The sequence below is a fragment of the Chenopodium album genome, chromosome 21, assembly GCF_948465745.1.
Source record: "Chenopodium album chromosome 21, dcCheAlbu1.1, whole genome shotgun sequence".
Classification (NCBI taxonomy): Eukaryota; Viridiplantae; Streptophyta; class Magnoliopsida; order Caryophyllales; family Amaranthaceae; genus Chenopodium; species Chenopodium album.
This window is the reverse complement of record NC_137854.1, coordinates 3,663,303-3,682,625: the sequence shown is the minus strand read 5'-3', so window position 1 is coordinate 3,682,625 and position 19,323 is coordinate 3,663,303. Positions and strand designations below refer to the sequence as shown.

Sequence of the window (19,323 nt, the reverse complement as noted above, 5' to 3'; positions counted from 1 at the left end):
GGCACGGTGCAGGGTTGCGTTTGTACCACACGTGTAGCTATGTACGAGTATGTGTTAGATTATGCCTAAAATCAATTAGCCCTTTTGAATGGTTATTACGCATATGTGAACTCGTCGTTCAGTTAGATATACTCAAAAAAACTAACAATTTCACGTGTTTAAAGCAACATGTTTGCTAAAATGAAACGGGGAAAAGGAGTAAACTAAGTAAGATACAGTTAGTATAATACCTACAAATCTACAATGTAGATCATGATCTAAGGATGGCAAAGTAAAAAATGTAAGAAATTTATATCCTTCTCTTTTTGTAAAAGTTGACTAATGGATTAAAGTTAAGCTATACCAAAATTTTAAAAAAGCTACTCGTACAGTAGTAATGTGGAATTATTAGTTATCCACTTGATAGAGTCCCTTTAAGTAGACCCCTTGAAAGTGGAATGTTGGGTCTTAACTTGACCTATTGTTTTTCGGGTCTCTAGTCTTCTCTTGAACAGGCCCAAGGGCAACCTTTAATACCTAGGGTCCTAGACCATCATCTTCAAGTTAAACTGAATTAGCTGGGGTTTACAGAATTTTACTAAATATTCATAATAATATCTCAATAGTCTACCCAACTAAGAGAGGTTATGCACCATCTTTATTATCAATCCATGTGTGCATTATAACTTTATATGAATCTTTATCGTAATGTCAGTAGTCAGTCGTACCTTGCGCATAAACAAAGAAATAACATTGATTATACAATACCATAAGGTATAAAAAAAATAAAATTTGTTCTTCTAAATATATATATCAAATAATACAAAGTACTCCGTATGTTAATTTACACTTTAAAATTTGTAATTGTTATGAGGTTTTTTTTTTTTTTTTTTTGGTGGAGCATCATTCAATGCGTTTATTGCTCAAGTCTACAAAGTTAGACCCTTAAAAAAAGTCAAAAAGAGAAATAGGTGAACCAACCTTCGGCCGCCCAAAAAAATGATGAGTTGCCTGCAGATAAAGGCAACTCTATTCATGAGCTCGATCAAGTCTACTTATTTTTTGATGGTCCTCTTTACCAACCTCTTATGCACTGACACACAATAACCTAGTCTTTAGTTATCTTATTTGGTTAGGTCCATTCATTTTTAATGTGACTAGGACATATACCAAATTAGTGAATTACCTTTGCTTGTGATACATATTCAGCAATTTGTACCAATTTTATTATCTGATTTTTAAACAATCAATCTGTTTTGTGTCATTCTACTTCTCACAGTTTAATCTTGCTCTTCTAAGTCTTTAATCTTTATATCAGTTTATGGCCCATTTGGTCTATCTTCTTATGTAAGACTTGGCAAAGGCCCAATGACAATTAGAATTTGATGAATTTGGCATTGTGTAGAGTTGTAAACTGTATTGAGGTGTTTTCTAGTCAATTGGTGGGTAAACGGGGTTACTTGGTCAGGTTTAAGTCGGTAAGTCAATTCAATCGGGTTTATTTTAGTCGGGTTTTGGTTGGGTCAGGTCATTTTAGACAAATCATCCAGTCAAGTAGTCTAGATTTGGATCAAACTTTGGCAGAATAGCAGATTTTAATATTGTTATATTGTGAGTACTTTGTTTTGCTTCAGTCAGAAAAGTGAGAACAGGTTGCTGTAATGTGAACTGTATGAAAAGTGCAAATTGCTCAAAGCAGCAAATGTTAAAGTTTCCTGGAAAAAGTTCTTTCACATACTTCAGAAAGATAAAGCAATGTACAGGACAATTTATTCAGAATCTCACTCAGATTATCAGCATTTCCTGTTTTCATTGTAGATCAACTTGTCAGGAAAAAGAAAAAATAATTAGTGATACATGAGAAGTAAAATTTACAGTCATTGGTTAAATCCCCTACCTATTCACGAACACCTACAATCATCGTATGCCATATACGTAAATTTACGAACACTGATCACAGAATCGGTGAGTCCATACTTCACCCTTATACACAACGCTATCCCACGAGTAAAAACTGTGGTATCTGTACACAATCGTCACAATCAAAATTTAAAACTGCATATCCATCAGAAGTTCTTCCACAAGGTCACCTATAATTTGATATTCCAGTTCTTTACCCATATCACACATCTCTTCATCCAAATGACTAGACCAAGGCATAACATTCAGATCATGAGCAACCAAATCGTCGAATGAATAACAGGATGTGTAGCTCGAGGGGTATAAAAACTCACATACCATCTCCCATACCTGCTCCAATAGTTTTCTTCCCTTAGGGTGGGGCAACATGGCAACTTCAGTTATCTTCCTCTTGAACTTAGACAATGTCCTAGGGGGCCCAAGTACAATTGTGAGTGCCTCATTCAATAAATCAAACAATAATTTATGCTCCAAACTACTGTCATTGTAGCTCGCAGCTTCATATTCGTTGGTTGGTTTTTGGTATGATTCTTCCACTTTTTCAAAGACCCAATTTCCCATGGGCTTCACATATGGATCCCATCTCGAAAAAGATTTAACCCACGATCCATCATACAAACCCGAAGCAACAAGTAGGTTTTTGATATAGACTTCTGCTTCACATTCCAATTCAATCATCTCTGATTCTGAAGGATCCTCGGTAACACTGGTGATTTGACTGATCTCTGATCCTTCATAATCAAGTTGATTCAACTGCTTTCGCAACTCTGTTGCACATGAATTGATGAAGAAAAAAGATTGATTAATTTGAGTTCTTAAGATGATAAATACAATTGACATATGTCTACAGTTGGAGAGTGGCATGCACAAACAACTTGCTGATCAGACAGCTTATGGGCCAATTCATCTATTAAGTTCAAACATAAAAGCATTTCCAAATTTCAGCAGCAATGTTCCTAGAATAAATTTCTAGGTAGCTAATAACAGTCAAATAACTTATGCATGAACATTCATTTAACAAGCAAAAGGCAAGCCTCTATGCAGATTAGAATGATAAGAGTGACATGATCATTTTAGCCATAAATTTGACACGGCTATGGTATATCAGGATAGTTTCCCTCTTAAAACAATAAAGCATCAGTCTGAAAAAAATAGCTAAAGTACAATTATATAAGTTGACCTCGGTGCAGGTAATATTAACATGAACCAATCACTAGCCAATGCTGCATGTACTTGACTATACAACTGACTGGAAATTGTATGGCGGTGATGCAATATATTTACTCAAATATGTATTAGAAACTCAGGATCTTAAGCAATTTGCTACCCAATTAATGACCACAGTTATAAAAAAAATATAAGATATCTTAGTAGATGCCAACCTGTAAGATTGGAGCTGATGTCTTTAAAAACATTGCCCACACCGTGATCTTCTACAGAGGTCACGTCTGATATTGATGCTGGACTAGGATTGTCTATTGGCTTCCAAAATTCTTCCTGATAGCTACTGCATATGGATGCAGGACTAGGCGGAAGCTCAGTTGAGTTGTCCTACAATGACAGCAGATGAAACAAACATGAATCAATGATCTTTCTAGGTGAGCCACTACAGATGGTTTTATCTGAATCCTGGAAATTCATGCATTAATCAATACTTCAATATTTGGATAAAACATTCACTTACATTTCTGTCATTAAAACTTGATATAACTGAGGGTCCATTCATTATATCTTTTGTTGAATCAAATTCATTGCTCTCAGACATATCCATTGACTCGAGCTTTTTGCTAAACAACATCCTTCTAAGAGAGAGGCTATGTTTGAGACTGGAAACCTTTTCTCGCAAATTAAACCTTTCTTTCCTTTGGTCTTTGATATCAAATGAAAATTTATCAAAGCCCTCATGCTTCCTTTTAATATGCGCCCCTGGTGAAACATATCTGTCCTCTAGAAGAAGCTTCCCAAATGCCATTCCTGATACTGGAGCTGACAAAGATCGAATAAGATTCCTGGGAGATGGCTGTTCTGGAGTATTCCCATCGTCTTTTAGCTCATACCGGAAGGACCGAGCTCGTGTATCTGCACCGTAGTTCCCATCACACCACGAGTGCTTTCCATGTTCAGCATTCAAGATATCCCTAGCTTTCTCTAATCGTACTCTAGCATCATCAAACAAGGGTTCCCTGGGAGAACCACCAGAGGTGAGATGATGATTTGGGTGTTTTTCCTTATCTAAGATATTCCTCAGTCTCTCTGACAAGAATTTTTTTGCATCTTTGCTCATGTATTCTGGCGATGATGGAGCCAGCTCACTCATCAGACTTTCATTTTTATAGAACCTTGCTGATTCTGATCGAAACAACTTCCTATCCAGGTCTCCATTGGTATTCTCCTTCACACATTTAGCAACCGGTTGATAGGTTTGTCTTTCATATGCTGGTTTTTCCTTAAATGGAGTCTCAATCCCACCTCCTCTAACCATGGAACCCTTATTCAAGGCATTACCCTGCATTTCGAATCTCAGCCTTTCCCTCACTTCCTCGAGAAGATCTTCTATACAATCTCTATCATCCATTGAGCTAGAAGAAGTAACCCAAGACTCATCATTGGCACTAAAGCTATCAGGACCAGGCTTTAAAACTACTATCTTTGAGGGAGCAGAAGATTTCTCTGAGTCTATATCAGAATCCCTTAAAGAAAGCTGCTCAAGGTCTCTACCTGAGCGTACTCCACTGAAAGAATATGATTCCTTGTGCTTAGGTAAGAATGCATTCTTCTTGTATCCAAGACGCTCAAAATCATCTCTATGTAGAGACCTACATCTCTCAGAGCCTATCTCAGAATCCCTTAAAGAGTGCTGCTCAAAGTCTCTACCTGGGCGTAATGCACTGAAAGAATGTGATTCCTTGTGCTTAGGTAGTAATGCATCCTTCTTGTATCCAAGACGCTCAAAATCATCTCCATGTAGAGACCTTGATCTATACGCGTCCCTCTTGGGCTCCCCAGATTTATCCATAGCATCTTTTCTGGAAGTTTCATAGATAGACATCTTTTCCTTTGTAAGATCCAATTGTGCAAGCCACTGTTCAGGAATGTTGCCGAGTTGAACCACCCTTGCACATTCAAGGAACCTGGATGCCTGCCAGGCTTCAAAGTCTTTCTTAAATTTCTGAAGCTCTTTCTCTTGAGGATGTACACGAGGACGTGGCTTTCCAAGATTTTTGCCACTGCTCCAGTATCTAAAGTATGTGTCTTTATATGAACGGTATTCCTTTTTGCTAGACGACTTAGACTTTTTAGGGGCACGAACAGATGAAACCTTTTCTATGAGCTGGACTTTTTTGTCAATGAATTCGACCTTGTCTTCCTCATCCTGAAGAGGTTGAACTTCAGGTTCGGAATTTACTGGCAATAGATCCATCCCCATCAGCCTTGCAACAATACTTGGTGAATTCTGTTTATTATTTTGTTGCTTTGATAAGTCCTTGCTAATCAACTTCTTCATTGAGGCATCAGTTGGATAGTAGCTCCTCTTGGGAAAATCCTGCTGTTTTCAATATATTGAAAAATAAACCAATTCAGTTAGCGACAAAATAAGCAAGTTGATCATTTGAATAATTATGGTCATGAAAAATTAAAATGTAATACTCTTGCCCAATATGCTACTAGATTTTTCTTTATTTTTTGGATGGACTAAGGGGTGACCAAGAAAGTTGATACGACTAGAGTGATACTTCATTGAGCTATGTAAAATGAGACCACTGATAACAATAGAATACGAGTATTGGAATAAGCTGTAGTCACTCAATAAGGACTGAGAGCAATGGACCTTACTCATCAGAAATTGAAAGCAGGATCATCTTCAGAAATCAGAACAAGTGTGATCAGACTACAACAGAACGAGTGCCCTATAATTAACACTTCATCCTGATTTGACCCGGTTTTTAAGATGTATAAGTTAATATGCAAATTATCGTAGTTGATTTCAAGTTCTCATGCCTCCAACACAAGCAATGAATCTTGAACTAAGATGAGGAAAGACAATCTGTGCCAAACTGACAGGCAACATAGATACTCAAGGTCATATGTCGTACTTAGAAAAATTGCAATACATTGTAAGGAACCAGGGCAAATCACCTGTTCATAGCTTTCGACAGCATAATGGTTCCGCAAAGTTTCAGCTGCCATCTCTATACTGTTGCGAGGAGCTGCCACATCGGCTACATATATAAGCCAATTTACAAGCAATATCAGTCAATTCTGTTTTGATAGAATTACATAGATCACAATGTATATTTCTAATTCTTACATTCATAATCAAGTATCAGAACCTAAACAAAAATCAGTGTACAACAAATGCAACGAATTCGTGTATAATGAGATTGAATTCATACCACTCCCTTGTTTCTTATGTCTCCTTCCCATGGACCCTTGATGAAAATCAAAAAGGTGCAATAATCCTCCCATGCAGCCTCCAGTTTATCAAAATCCAATAAAATCCTCAAAATCTTAACAATCCATCAACCCACTAAAACCTCGAAAAATCGAAACGTATCCTTGATGTCTCAACCATACCACTTAAGTCAATCAAATATAGCCTGTTGAGGTACAACAACATGAACAAAGAAAAAAAAAAAAATCAATGCTTTTGGTAAAATCATACAATATACAAAAATTAAATATAAACCCACATAATTAAGGATTGTCACACTCAATATATCTCAATGCATTCATAATTTCATTACTTAAACAAAAATCAAATTCTTGTGAATTCTCATAATTTTTCAATGTCTAACATTAAGTCAAATTTATTGATTAATCAACAAACAAACAAACAAAAAAAAATTTACCTTCAATATTGTTTGTTCAGATTGTTAATAATAATTTTCCAATTGCTACTCTATCAAACTGCAGATATGAAGAAAAAAACAAGTTAATAATAATAAAACTTAAATTAGAAGATTGTTAAAATTATCATAATCAACTAATCTGAACTATCATATTCCTTACTAGATAATTATGTTCTTAATCAATGTGATTAACCATTAAAACATGCATTAATCACCAAAATGTTAGTTTACAGATTCTTAAGCAACTAAATTGATGAAAATAAAAAATCCAAAAAAAATCTAACAAAATATAAAATTGAGAATTAACGCACCCAATAAATGACAGGAAAATGTGATGAAGTAAAAGAGAGAGAAACTGCAACAGAAAATGTTGCTGAAGTTTAGCAATTGTAGAGAGAGAAACAAATGAAGAGAGAGAAAGAATGGAGATCGTGGGGAAGAATTGAAGATTCAAAGCAGGTAATGGTGGATATCAAACTATAACAATAATTTAATAAATCATGATAATAATTATTATTATTATTATAACTATAAATCTATAATAATAAGTTAATAACGTTGAAGTAGAAGAAGATGATGATGAGAATAAAAAATAATAATGTAATAATAATGTTATTATTATTATTATTATTAGGGGTTGAGAGAGTAAGCTTTTTCTTTTGTTTGAGTAAACGAATATTTAAAAAGTATTAATATCTCGTGTATTAGTACGGGTACAATTTAATTAGTGTATCGTCGTCCGGATTAAAGAATGGGAAAGTAAAGGTGAGGTTGAAGGTGTAGAACCCCACAACCAGCTAAAAAGTGGGAAGCAAGGGGGGGTTTTGCATCTTTAGGAAGTTGATTATTGTTATAGGAGAAGTACTCTTGCTGTGTTTTTTATGGGTAGTTGTTTAATGGCCCACTATTATTTACTTCCCCTGAGGTGAGAGAGACATTGGGAGGTTTGTAACATGAATGTGATTTAATGACTAACAAACATGTGCCACGTCATTTTTAAGGAGAAATTAATGATTTATAATTCAATTGAAAATTTGGAATTTCCCAAATTTGAAAAATATAAAAGATAGAGCTTACTCGTGCTAGCTTTCAAAAAAAAAAAAAACTTACTCGTGCTAATGAATTGTACGTACTCATACATCACTGTTGTTTCGGATCTTTTAGTGAAAATCAGTGCATTTTATTTATCTGATATTTACTTATTGGTAAAGTTTTGGGTGAGACGGACTCCCGTGAGTCCACTATCATGTTTTTGGTGTTGCGGGGCTCGCGATCGGGTTTAGTTAGCCCGCGCCTTTTTTATTGGACTTTTGTTATTGAGCCCGGTCTCACACAAAACCTTTTGTAAAACTTGTACGAATTTAATTCAAACTATGCAATGAATTTGGTAATAAAAACTGTTCCTAAACTTAATTTTTTTAAGGTGGATTGGGCCTACAAATTTACGACGAAAAACTCCCAATATCAGACTTATGTTACCAATTCTAATAAGCAGGCAATAGTTGGTTGCAAATTCTTACGTAGTATTTGTTTTCGAGTACACTTATAGCTAACTATAGATGTGCCCATAAAAGTGAGGTATAACTCAAGTAGTTAGAGGTTCCTTCCACGTTCTAGGAGATCCTGGATCGATTCTCAGCCCCCCTTGTGGCTCTCAAAACACCAGACAAAAACAGGTATGCCCATAATTTTTTTGTGTGCGCGCTGTTGAACAAAATTAGACCGTCATTCAATACACCCTGTTGTAAGTGTATTATGTATACCCGGAAACAAGATAGAGGTGCGATTATCTGGTGAGTCTGGTGACTACTTGTGCAAACTGCTAACTGTAAAGTAGTAGTCCTTATTTAAGTAATTATTCGTATCTAATTGAAATTTAAGCAAAATAAATTAGAAAGAGTAATGAAATACTACTGGTAGTCCAGTCTACGGCACACACGCTAACATTACAAAAAAGAGTAGCACGTCGTCCATATTCTTTTCTTTCTTTTCAATTCTCTTTCTCTCTCCTCCAATTGTATGACTTCGTGCGTTAAAGCAAACTGTCTAATTAGCTGTATTAATTTATTTAATCTTAAACACCTCTTGTTTAATTATTAACTACTCTTTTTTATTCTTCAATTAATAATATTAAGTCAAAATACTATTATTGGCTTAATTAAACCCAGACAGTTTTTCTAGTTCTGTTGAATTTAAGAACTGTAAAACTGCGGTCAATGGTCAAGGACACTACCATCATTTAATCACATGCATATGGACCTTTCTTAGTTGTTGCTCATATCCTCATCACTTCTTCTTAATAATAGGTTGTTAACTTAACCATTTTTATCCTTTTTCTAAATAATGATTCCTATACTCATATACATTACTCGCCTCGATTAGTATAGAGCCTTAGTTATCGTGTTAATGAGATTCTGGATAGTTTAACTTCAGTTTACTTGATCTAATCAAGTTCAATTGAATCCAATAAGTAACAAAAGGTTTTGTGTGAGACCGGACTCACGTGAGACCGGGCTCAATAACAAAAGTCCAATAAAAAGGCGCGGGCTAACTAAACCCGATCGCGAGGCCCGCAACACCAAAAACATGATAGTGGACTCCCGTGAGTCCGTCTCACCCAAAACTTTACCCAAGTCTTAAATACTTTATGATTTCATATGGGATAGATTTGAGGACATGATGAACCCTTATTAGTTATTATGAAGTACTACAATATAGTCATATTTATAGAAAAATTAATATGAAATCATTAAATTCAATGTCTACCAAAGCTTTACTTTTTTTTTTTTTTTTTTTTAATTATTTGATGACTTAGTGCAAATGAGGGGCAAGTCGGGCTCGAATGAAAATGGAGTACAAACTAAATTAAACAAGAATTATACTATGGCATAATAGAATACGTACTCCAATTATGTCTTACTAGTTTAATTGCCCGAGATCCAAATTATAAGAAGATCATGAACGACAATATGTATATTTGTTTGTTTGAGTAGTACATTATTTCTTTTACAAAGCAATGCAATCATAGGAAATATTACATACTCGTTTGATATAAATTTCAGATTGATATGTGTTTGTTTATAGCTTGTTTCCATTTTAATTTGTTTATATTTGGTTTAATCGGATTATTTTCATATATAGGTCTAGTTCACTTAGCTTTATGTGCTTTTTAGGGTTTACACAGTTTTTTTTTAAAGATATTAACAGCATGTTTTTATATGTTGCTTAGTTGTTGTATGTCTCATAACATCAAATTAGATTCGGTTCAGGCCGATCAATGCTATAGTTAGGGTTTCACGACTCTTTTGTCTCACTACCTAGAATTTGTCATCTGAAAACGAACGTATGTAAAAAAAGAAGGACAATAATTCAAGCTATACCGCCTTAGCTTATTTTCATCTATAAAATTGTCCCCTAATGCTAGTAATCTGATCTATTAAGTTGTACTAGTTGACCCTTAAAATGATAATATGAATGAAGTCCAATCGTAGGGTAACCCTTAGGTTTTGATAAATGATATAGGAGTTAGTTCATATTTTGTGAAATGTGAATGTCGTAGTTGGTTGGCTAAAGTATTAGCAACATTTCACTATCTGCATTTGGACAAAAGCGCTTTAATCACATGCATACTCAAGTGTACTGGTCTACATGCAGACTCTATATATACTATTCATCAATGTAATTATATTATAGAGTAGTAATTAATTCGTATTAATGAACCAAATTAATGATTAATATAGTTTAGGGCACAATACTTAAGCTTCTTAACGTAAGAATGGAAGTACTCCATACTACTAATGAGGGGGGAAGTTATTAACAATTAAATGCTTCATAATAGTATCAAATTATCACTTGTTTGGAAGCAAATGTAAAACACTTCATAATATCAAAATCAAATTATCAATTGTTTGGCAGTAAATGAAAAGGTCCATGTCAAGTACGATATGAAAAAGAAAGCTACTCGTATATCAAATACTTGTAAGTAGTTAATATAACCAAAATTTCCTTACTTGCAACTACACTCTTTAGTCTTTAATTTACTCCTAATTTAGCAAAAGATTTTTCTTCTCCTACTTTGTAATGAATTTTTTAAATCACTCATCAAACAACATGGCCTACATTTCTAATAAAATGACTCAAAAAAAAAAAAAAAATCTTTTCAAGAGTAATTATCTCCAATATTTGTCAAATTCTAATTAGTAAGGGAGAAGCACCCTATACCCCACTTATAAAAAAAAAAGAAAAACAATTAAGTGCATCATCATCCACAAATAAAAAAACATAAAACAAAAGGGTCAAATCAAAAAAATTAGCTAACAAGAGAACACTCAAACCTAATACGTGGTACTTAAGAAACAACTAAAAAAATGCAATAATTTAGATAGGTGCAAACTCAAATGCAATAATGAACAAGCTGTTTTATTGGTGGGGTTTACGTTGTTTAAGGGTAAGATGATGATATAAAGTGGGCGGAGTCATGTGCACAAACTCGATCATTGAGTTGCAAATGAACGATTATCTAACCAATTTGTGGGGAAAGGGGTCATTTAGCCGTCTCCCATCATTGCTATTATGCTATACATTACGTGCTAGATTGCTTGTCATTGCTACAACAGCTTGGTATCTATATCCGATTCGAAATATCCAATTGATTAAAAACTTTTAAAATTGAATTTTTTCTATATACTTTGTATTTTGTAAGAAATTATAACTACATCTAATAATTTGGATTTTTGTTATACAAGAATATCAAAAATATATCTTTCAAAATTTATATCCACATTAATCGAACATCTTAAATTATTAGATTTGATGCACATCGAATTTTCGGATTGTTTTACTCAACCCTATTAGCAATGCCAAAAGGTTCCATCATCCACCATATTATCCAACAATACATACCATGAGGCATTCCTAATACATTTGTATTTTGTACCAAACAAACACCCGTTTTTTGAGAACAATCCAAAAACAAGTTATTAAGCTTAATGATCGTTTGATTGACATAAAATGCATATATGTTGTAATTTTTGTATAAATACAACATCAATGTTTTTCAATTGACAAAAGTCGTAAAGGGAAATTTTTATTCCCTTTTTTCACGCTTTTTTGAGGTTAGGTAATGAAGCTTGGAATTGTCTAAGGTGCTGCTAGGATCCTGGTCAATCAAGTCCATAGGATGATGGCGGTAAAACTCGTAAAATGGTAGAGTAACTACACCTCCACCTCCACCTCCACCCCTTAACACAATCATAGTGAAACTTGATTTTATAACCTTAGATACCGAGGGACATGCTTTGATCCCCTAACCATTGGGCCAAGGCAAGCTTGATACAGAGACCGGGTATGAGTTTTTGTGTCATTGTTCTATGAACATAATTATCTAGGTTTTGCTATTTGCCAAAGAGGTTTGTGAACTGGGAGTCAAATACATAGATCACATTTGCTCGTGACTCATGGCAGGAGAACCTAGATAACTCCACACATATCAAATGGACTGTTGAGCCTTGAAGGCTTTGTGCAGGGCGTATCAAATTTGCCAAGAATCAGCCCATTGTTAATGCTTTTTTTTCTTTTTCTTTTTTTTGGTAAATGAAACTAGGCTACTATCCTGCCTTCTAGTCAAGCCCATACACCATGAGGCGGGCAGGTAGACAGGTAAGGGAACCTCGCCCCTAAAATGTTCATAGTGAAACTTGAACTTATCATATCGCGCTCTTGAGGGATAAACTCTACCCACTAAATTAACTAAGGCAAGCTTGATAAAAATGACTTAACCCAAATTAAAGTTTCCTGAATCTGCCCTTCTTGGGCATGGTATCCTGGCTCTAAAGTCTAAACCAAGTAGTGTTGGATTGCCTGCCGTCCGCAGCATGCAGCCCATAGGGGAGGGCATAGGTCTAAGATTCAGAGCATCTGGATCTCCACATTATGATTACATACTTCACAATTTCGCATCAAACATGATCAGACCGAATGTTTGTAAACCAAACAGCACCAATGCACCTTGTATGAGCAATGAGCCTACAACATTGCTCATAAAAATTTGTCAGACCGGATTTTAGTATACCAAGCCTCACCACTGCACCATGCATGAGCCTACTACATTGCCTTCATATATTTATTGGATAGCACTAAGATAATGATTTACAAAATTGATGACGTACACAAATATGCCTACATCATTTACATTTACATACATACATCACACTCAGATGGGTAAACCAACTTTCAAAAATATAATTTTCAAGTCCATAACAGTAGGAGCTAGCATCGGAAACAATTGCATTGCTGCTGTTATATACAAAGTTTCCTGTTGAGGGAGGGCGCGGTTCTTCAAGAATATATCAAGCTATACATGAAGTGCAATAATAACATTGCTGCAAACGCACCTTGATGGGCTGAAAAATTGATACTTTATCGGTTAAACTAAGATGGCTGACGAGGACGACTGCACCAAAGGGAGCTTAGAGCCCTTAGACGCTGGAAGTACTCTCCTAGAGCTAACAAACCTCGAGCTGCTTGACGTACAGTGAGGATCCGGTGCATTTGCTGCAGAGTCTCTCGTCGAAGATGATCTGCCTGGTGGACAAAGGCACAAAGGTTAACTACCTACACTAGTTCCTCACCAAAATAGGTAGAGTGCACAGAGCAGGAAAAGAAATTGTGAATAAAAGGTATGGAGGAATTTTATGATGAAATTATAAATTACCTGGTTTACAAAGCTCACAAGAGCTTCAAGTTTCTCAATTGCATTATTAGCCATTTCTGAAGTGTAAATCCCTTCGCCTAATCGATCTGTACCTACGGTTTCTGCCAGAGTCTGCTGGAGTTTATCCATTCCCTGTGACAGTGCCTCTTCTGCTTGCTCACATGATTGTTTGAGGTTGTACACATCCATCACTTGTTGATTTGTCAAGGGTTCAAGCTGAGGCCCAAGTACCTATAGGTGTCATGAAAGCAAATATTGTCAAACTTCATAATATTGAAGAAGACTAACCATAACAATCAGCATTACATCTTTCGTGTACAAAACAATCCTAAAACATGACCAAGCCTAGCACATCTCTCTATTTTTTGACTTGGGAAGTTAACTGTTGTTATCTGAATTTGTTAAATTTCACAAATATATACAAAGTACAACATGGAAAGAAAAGGATTCACCTTTAATAAATCCGATGGACGGAACCCCCCAATCCACAAGAAAAAGCGCTCAGTTGACGTTTTCCACATCCCAGACATGAGATAGAATACGTCGGCCTTTGCTGCACCTGCCTTCAATTGAAAAAGATCAAAATAGTGCTTCATGCCAGTATCTACCAGAATCCGAAGTTCAACATCGGTTATATGGGTATTCAACGCATTTCTGAGTTCACAAATCTGTTTATTCTGCTCTTCAACCCAATGTCCATACTCCATCTCAAATGCAACAATCCCTAAAAAGAAAAAAAAAAATCATTTAAGGATGCAAAATCTCATGTTTTAAATCAAAGTAGGCTCAATAGATATGCACTAAAAATAACTAATACTGGTAAATCTGGATGAATGCATCCATAGGATCTAATAATGGAGATAGGAAATGAACCAAGAGGCACACTATAGAGTCCTAAGTTCCCAACAACTTTTGAATTTTAATAGTTTGACTTTACTTCAGTATAGTTTCATAGTCTATCTCAATCTTAATTTACAGTAAAAGGTCATACACTCAGCATTCCGGTTACAACTTTCGAGTGACTTGAATTGATCTTGTTTGAAAATAGATACCTGATATATCCTGTAGCTATGAAACAGTACCCACTTCTACAGTTCAACAAAATTAGAAGGCTATTCAAGAGTAAAAGGTTGATATAACAAGACTCTTTACTGATATATTTCAATTTATTAAACCTTCTGTCCTTCTCCACTAAGCAGTTTTTTTTTTTAATGACCGAATTAGCAATAAGCCAAAACTACCGGTCCATTCTTATAAAAGGGTAATTTTATTTGCAGCAATATATTACACGAACAACTAATTGAATTGGCTAGAAGAGTAGAAGAATGTTAGAAGCAGACATATTGGAAGACAAACCTGAATTTACAGTCGCAGAGAAAGGAAGCGGATCAATACCACTGCTCACAAGAGTACCCTGGAATCGACCATTCAAGGATGACTTTAGCTTTTCGATTAAAGATGCAAAGTGTTTAGGAAACAAATTTATAGTAGATAAGACGAGCAATGAGAATTATCAAGATACCTGTTGTCTCACTCGTTCAAGCTCTTGCTCCATTTGCATCAGTTTTGAACGGCTCAACTCTAATTGCTGAATATAGACCTATAAATAACAAAGTTCCAAGAAGCATTAGATCAGCAGAAAACAAGTACCACAATCCATTAAACTTGTAACACTTCTCTTCCCACCTTTTTCCGCATACGACTTTTGCGAGCAGCCTCACGATTTTGTGCAAGACGTCTTTGTACCTAGAACAAGGCAGACAAGCAAAAAAAAATATTCACAAGACTGGTGGAGAAAATGCATATCAGCATCAAAATCATCTGTTTGGCAAAAACACTCATTTTAGTGACCAATCCACGATCCCCTCAGGGGCCAATGAAAGGCAACACATACAAATGTAGCTAAAACATAACTAGTGTCTCATAAACTAATCGAGTATTATCTGATAGAAACAAGATGAATTATGTAATCACAATTTGCAAGCAATTTGGGATGAGACTAAGTGAGGCTTCGCCTTAAAACCATTTGGCAACAGATAAAGTGACTCCCTAGAAGTAGAATATGGTAACTTTGCTCTTTTTCCCAAATGTAGAACAGCACAAGTGCATATATGGGGTTTGATTGTTCAAAAACTCCTAAAGGCAATACAAATAAAAAGGGAATTAGCCCCGAGGGAACACATACTCTGTAAAGAACATATGCACATCATAGTGAGCTTTATACTTAAGTAGGATCAGTTAATCCGAATGTCAAATCAAATTTCAAAAGCAAAATCACAAAAACAAACTTGATTTGAAGCCAAGACTTTTAGCAGTGTCATTTACACGGTAGTTTATATTTTCAAGGCAATGCACCAAAAGCAGGCATGCAATTAAACTCTCAAGGTAGCCAGAAGAAGAACATGTATTAGCCTTGACAAAGAAAGCTGACATACAAGATCTTCCAGATAATATGAGGATAAGAAAACAATTAACAAGAAATGGAATCACTAAATCAAGTTTTAAGACAAACAAAATCTTGGAAGCCAACATGTTAGCTTATATTAATAACCCTCTGGTAAAACACTAACAGTAATTCTTGTTACCTTGTCAGTAGGTTTAGATGCTTCCTGGTCATATCTGTTTGAAGGTGCCTGTCCTCCATGAGATGAAGTGTCCTCTGACTGTAAATTTAGGAAACAAAAGGTTAAAAAAAAGTGTGTGGAGAACATAATGCGATTAATAATTGACCAGAATGTATGAAGTACGAAAAGCATAATGTTGATCAAATGTACCAAGGTGTCTAATCTCTCATTTACTTCAACAACAGTGGACGGAGATACATTTGGAAAGCCATCATCTCTGAAACTGTCGACCCACGAACTTATCTGGTGAAGAGGCTCGTATATATTCATCCTTCTTGACACTAAAAATTGAGCAGTAGGCGAATTCATGTTCATATGAAGTAAAAATGACTATCAACTTCTCTAGCTACTAAAATCAACTTCAACAACCCAACAAATCTGCATTACCTGAAACGCATGCCTTACATCAGCTCAAGGTATATATGAGAATTGATACTAGTTTTTAAATGGAAATTGTGACAGTAAGTAGAAAACACATGTAATTTGCAAACCCAATACACAGAAATCTAAAAACTTTTATCAGATACAAACATGTTATTTTAGCCAAACTATCAAGTTGCTGCTGTAGTAATTCTAAGTAAACAAAGTGCAAACTATCAAAGCTTTATCCCACACGACCAAACTTTAGGCGATCAATTCTTTGTCGTGCAATCCATCCTGATCAAAACACAAGCGCCAAGGTTTCACTAGGTGACATCAATTCTAGCTTACAATATATTGCAATGCCACTTGAACTCCTGATGAAACATCCACCTTAAACAGCAACCTCTAACGGAAATTACGTGTCTCAATTGATCATTTTACAGTTACTACACCAGCATATTCCCAATCAAGTCAGTGTATGTCCCTTTGTGATATTGCAAATGCTTCCATAGATACATGCAATAGTGAAGTCCTTCAAATCTTGAAAACCACCATCAAAATCATCACATAGACACAACACAAGACACTTAATTCGTTCTTCGGTCTTCAACACCAGATTAAACCCTCTTCAAATCGATATTATTCCATGTGTATATATGCAATCAAACTCACAAGCCTAATACAATAATACCCATACATAAAATCGCCGGTGCAATATTTGATGTAGGATAAAGAATTATACATCAAAATTACGGATTACAAAAAAAACATTTCTAAATCCTTGTGATACTACTCAAAATTATTTAGAAGAATATCGAAAAATCAAACAATATATCTTATACCCAATTAAGTATAATATGACCCTAGGATCACATCTAAGGATAAACATGTACTCATATAACATCCCATCAACTTAGTGGAATCAATTATTATTCCCACTATATGATGTTCTACTTCACCATTGATTTAATATCATTCAAATTGACCCAATAACATAAATATTAACGATATTAAACATCATCACCTTCGAGTTGACTCGAAGGTGATGAATAGATGTACGCAACCTTACCCCTAACTCGTGTTACAGAGAATAAACACATACGTAACATAAAGTTATGATTTTTAGATAAGAAATCTAAAAAAAGCTAAAGAAAATTACAATACTAATAGTAGCAGTACTTCCAATTGTAGTAATACAATAGATAAAAGCAAAAAAAATTAAAGTACAAAAATTAAAGTCTATGTGTTAGCTATATACATATCAAATCATAAGACAAAAGCAAATCCCAAAAAAAAAAAGAAGAACTAAATAAAGAAAAAAGGAATCATATTATTAGTTAGCTAACTAACTAAAATAATTATGAAATTAAAGGATAAAACATGTATAAATGAAGTAACAAATTACCTGAAACTTGGAATTATCTCAAGAACATCGAGAAATACAAGGAGAATTGGATTGTAGGAAGAAATAAATGTGGGAGAATCTTCCAACGAAACCCAGAAATGGAATCCATTTTTTTTGACAAGTGAGAGAGAATTAATAATAAGAAGACGAACGCAAGGTTAGCTTAAAAGATACCATCATCATTATTTTATTTTATTTTTCGGATTTATTATTATAACTCAGTATTCTATTCTACTCCCTCCGTCTCATAATAAAATAATATGTATACTCGACTCGACTTTAAGCAGTTCCAACCAGTCAGATAAAAATTAATTCAATTAACGATTAATAAGAAGCAAAAGTAGGAAGAGCTTTATGAAGCGATTTAAATGAGAAAAGAAGAGTACTCGTAGTAGTTAACGAATAATTGTTTAAAAACGGATTTGTCGTAAACGAAGAAAATAAGAAATAGGTGGGATGTTATAATGTAATTGGACAAGTAGTGATAATATATAATAATGTTTTAGGAGGAATTTAAAATGCAGAGGATTGATAATAATAATAAGTGGACTGTTATATTTTTGAGTTATCATTTTGAATGATGAAGTAAGCGAATGAACAACATACTTCATCGTTATTTTCTCTCTCCTATATTTTTTTTTTTTTGGTTTATTAAAATTAATAATTAAATTGCTGTTGATGTTGATGATGGCGTCATATTTCCACTTTGTTGGTATATATTTATATGATCATATCATGCGCACCAGGTCAGTGATTAAAAATGGTGTTATCCTACGCGCACTAGGCGCATGTTAGATGACCCTACAAAAGGGTTGACGTTTTGGCGGGTGGATAAGACAGTTATACACGCGCTTCTTTTGGCGCGTGAGTTTTTATGTGGTTGGGGTTCCACGTATGCTATGTTAGCTTTTTTACAATTGTTAGGTTTCGTGATAGATTGAATGTACGTATAGTAGTGTTGTTAGTTTCGTGTTAAAGATACTAATTAATTTAAATAAAGTGATTGTGTTTGAGTTTTTAACTTTTACAAGTAATTTAAGTAATGATTTTGAAGATGTAGATAAATCATTTGTTGAATTGTATATTGTTTTCTTCTATTGTGTAAAAGGTAAGGTAAGTTTAGTGAAAGTATTGATAATGACTATAAGGAAATATATTTATTGTGTTTTTTTTTTTTTTGGATGTTTAGAGAGCTACAAGGGCGAGTGATGAGAATCGATCCCAGAATCACATGAAAGCGGGAGGGGAGCTCTAACCACTTAAGCTATCCCTCACTCTCATTTATTGTATTTTATGGTCTCATCTTTATTCTTTTTCATACTTATATGTTGTTTTTTATTGTGTTACTTTGTGCATGGAATGTGTTGTCTACATTATATTGGATATTTGCATTGTTCTCTTGTGTGAAATATGTAGTACATCTTTAAATGGTACACGCACATATGTCTCATAACTCTCACATACTAGTCG

General features: G+C 34.6%; 2 protein-coding genes across 5 annotated transcripts; both read right to left on the bottom strand.

The window, feature by feature from the left end:
• Positions 1-1,681: 1,681 nt before the first annotated feature.
• Positions 1,682-7,559, bottom strand: LOC145601480 (uncharacterized). Of its 3 annotated transcripts, none has more exons than XM_081657500.1 (7): positions 7,061-7,559; positions 6,750-6,807; positions 6,294-6,497; positions 6,037-6,119; positions 3,584-5,443; positions 3,282-3,450; positions 1,682-2,666 (listed from the first exon to the last, which is right to left on the bottom strand). In XM_081657500.1, the coding sequence occupies exons 3-7, from the start codon at positions 6,364-6,366 to the stop codon at positions 2,029-2,031; spliced, it is 2,823 nt and encodes a 940-aa protein (XP_081513626.1). In that variant the 5' UTR covers positions 6,367-6,497; positions 6,750-6,807; positions 7,061-7,559; the 3' UTR covers positions 1,682-2,028. The 3 variants fall into 3 exon arrangements, with proteins under 3 accessions (XP_081513626.1, XP_081513625.1, XP_081513627.1); XM_081657499.1 differs by having other exon boundaries at positions 3,584-5,446; positions 7,061-7,558; XM_081657501.1 differs by lacking the exons at positions 6,037-6,119; positions 6,294-6,497; positions 6,750-6,807; positions 7,061-7,559 and adding an exon at positions 5,734-5,818 and having other exon boundaries at positions 3,584-5,446.
• A 5,284-nt stretch (positions 7,560-12,843) lies between these two features.
• LOC145602741 (transcription factor TGA4-like) lies at positions 12,844-18,361 on the bottom strand. 2 transcript variants are annotated; one of them, XM_081658907.1, is made up of 9 exons: positions 17,854-18,361; positions 16,236-16,366; positions 16,047-16,124; positions 15,148-15,207; positions 14,984-15,061; positions 14,818-14,875; positions 13,914-14,185; positions 13,462-13,692; positions 12,844-13,331 (listed from the first exon to the last, which is right to left on the bottom strand). In XM_081658907.1, the coding sequence occupies exons 2-9, from the start codon at positions 16,353-16,355 to the stop codon at positions 13,179-13,181; spliced, it is 1,050 nt and encodes a 349-aa protein (XP_081515033.1). In that variant the 5' UTR covers positions 16,356-16,366; positions 17,854-18,361; the 3' UTR covers positions 12,844-13,178. The 2 variants fall into 2 exon arrangements, with proteins under 2 accessions (XP_081515033.1, XP_081515032.1); XM_081658906.1 differs by having other exon boundaries at positions 16,236-16,472; positions 17,854-18,360.
• Between the last annotated feature and the right edge of the window lie 962 nt (positions 18,362-19,323).

What these genes read in the sequence shown, in the direction of transcription:
- LOC145601480 (XM_081657499.1), bottom strand. Translation starts at nt 6,366, where the DNA reads ATGGGAGGATTATTGCACCTTTTTGATTTTCATCAAGGGTCCATGGGA. An exon ending in ACATAAGAAACAAGGGAGTG is followed by an intron (nt 6,120 to 6,293) that starts GTATGAATTCAA and finishes TTATATATGTAG; the next exon opens with CCGATGTGGCAGCTCCTCGC. An exon ending in CATCAGCTCCAATCTTACAG is followed by an intron (nt 2,667 to 3,281) that starts GTTGGCATCTAC and finishes CATGTGCAACAG; the next exon opens with AGTTGCGAAAGCAGTTGAAT.
- LOC145602741 (XM_081658906.1), bottom strand. Translation starts at nt 16,400, where the DNA reads ATGAACATGAATTCGCCTACTGCTCAATTTTTAGTGTCAAGAAGGATG. An exon ending in CATCTAAACCTACTGACAAG is followed by an intron (nt 15,208 to 16,046) that starts GTAACAAGAATT and finishes GCCTTGTTCTAG; the next exon opens with GTACAAAGACGTCTTGCACA. An exon ending in TTGTGAGCTTTGTAAACCAG is followed by an intron (nt 13,332 to 13,461) that starts GTAATTTATAAT and finishes TTTGTCCACCAG; the next exon opens with GCAGATCATCTTCGACGAGA.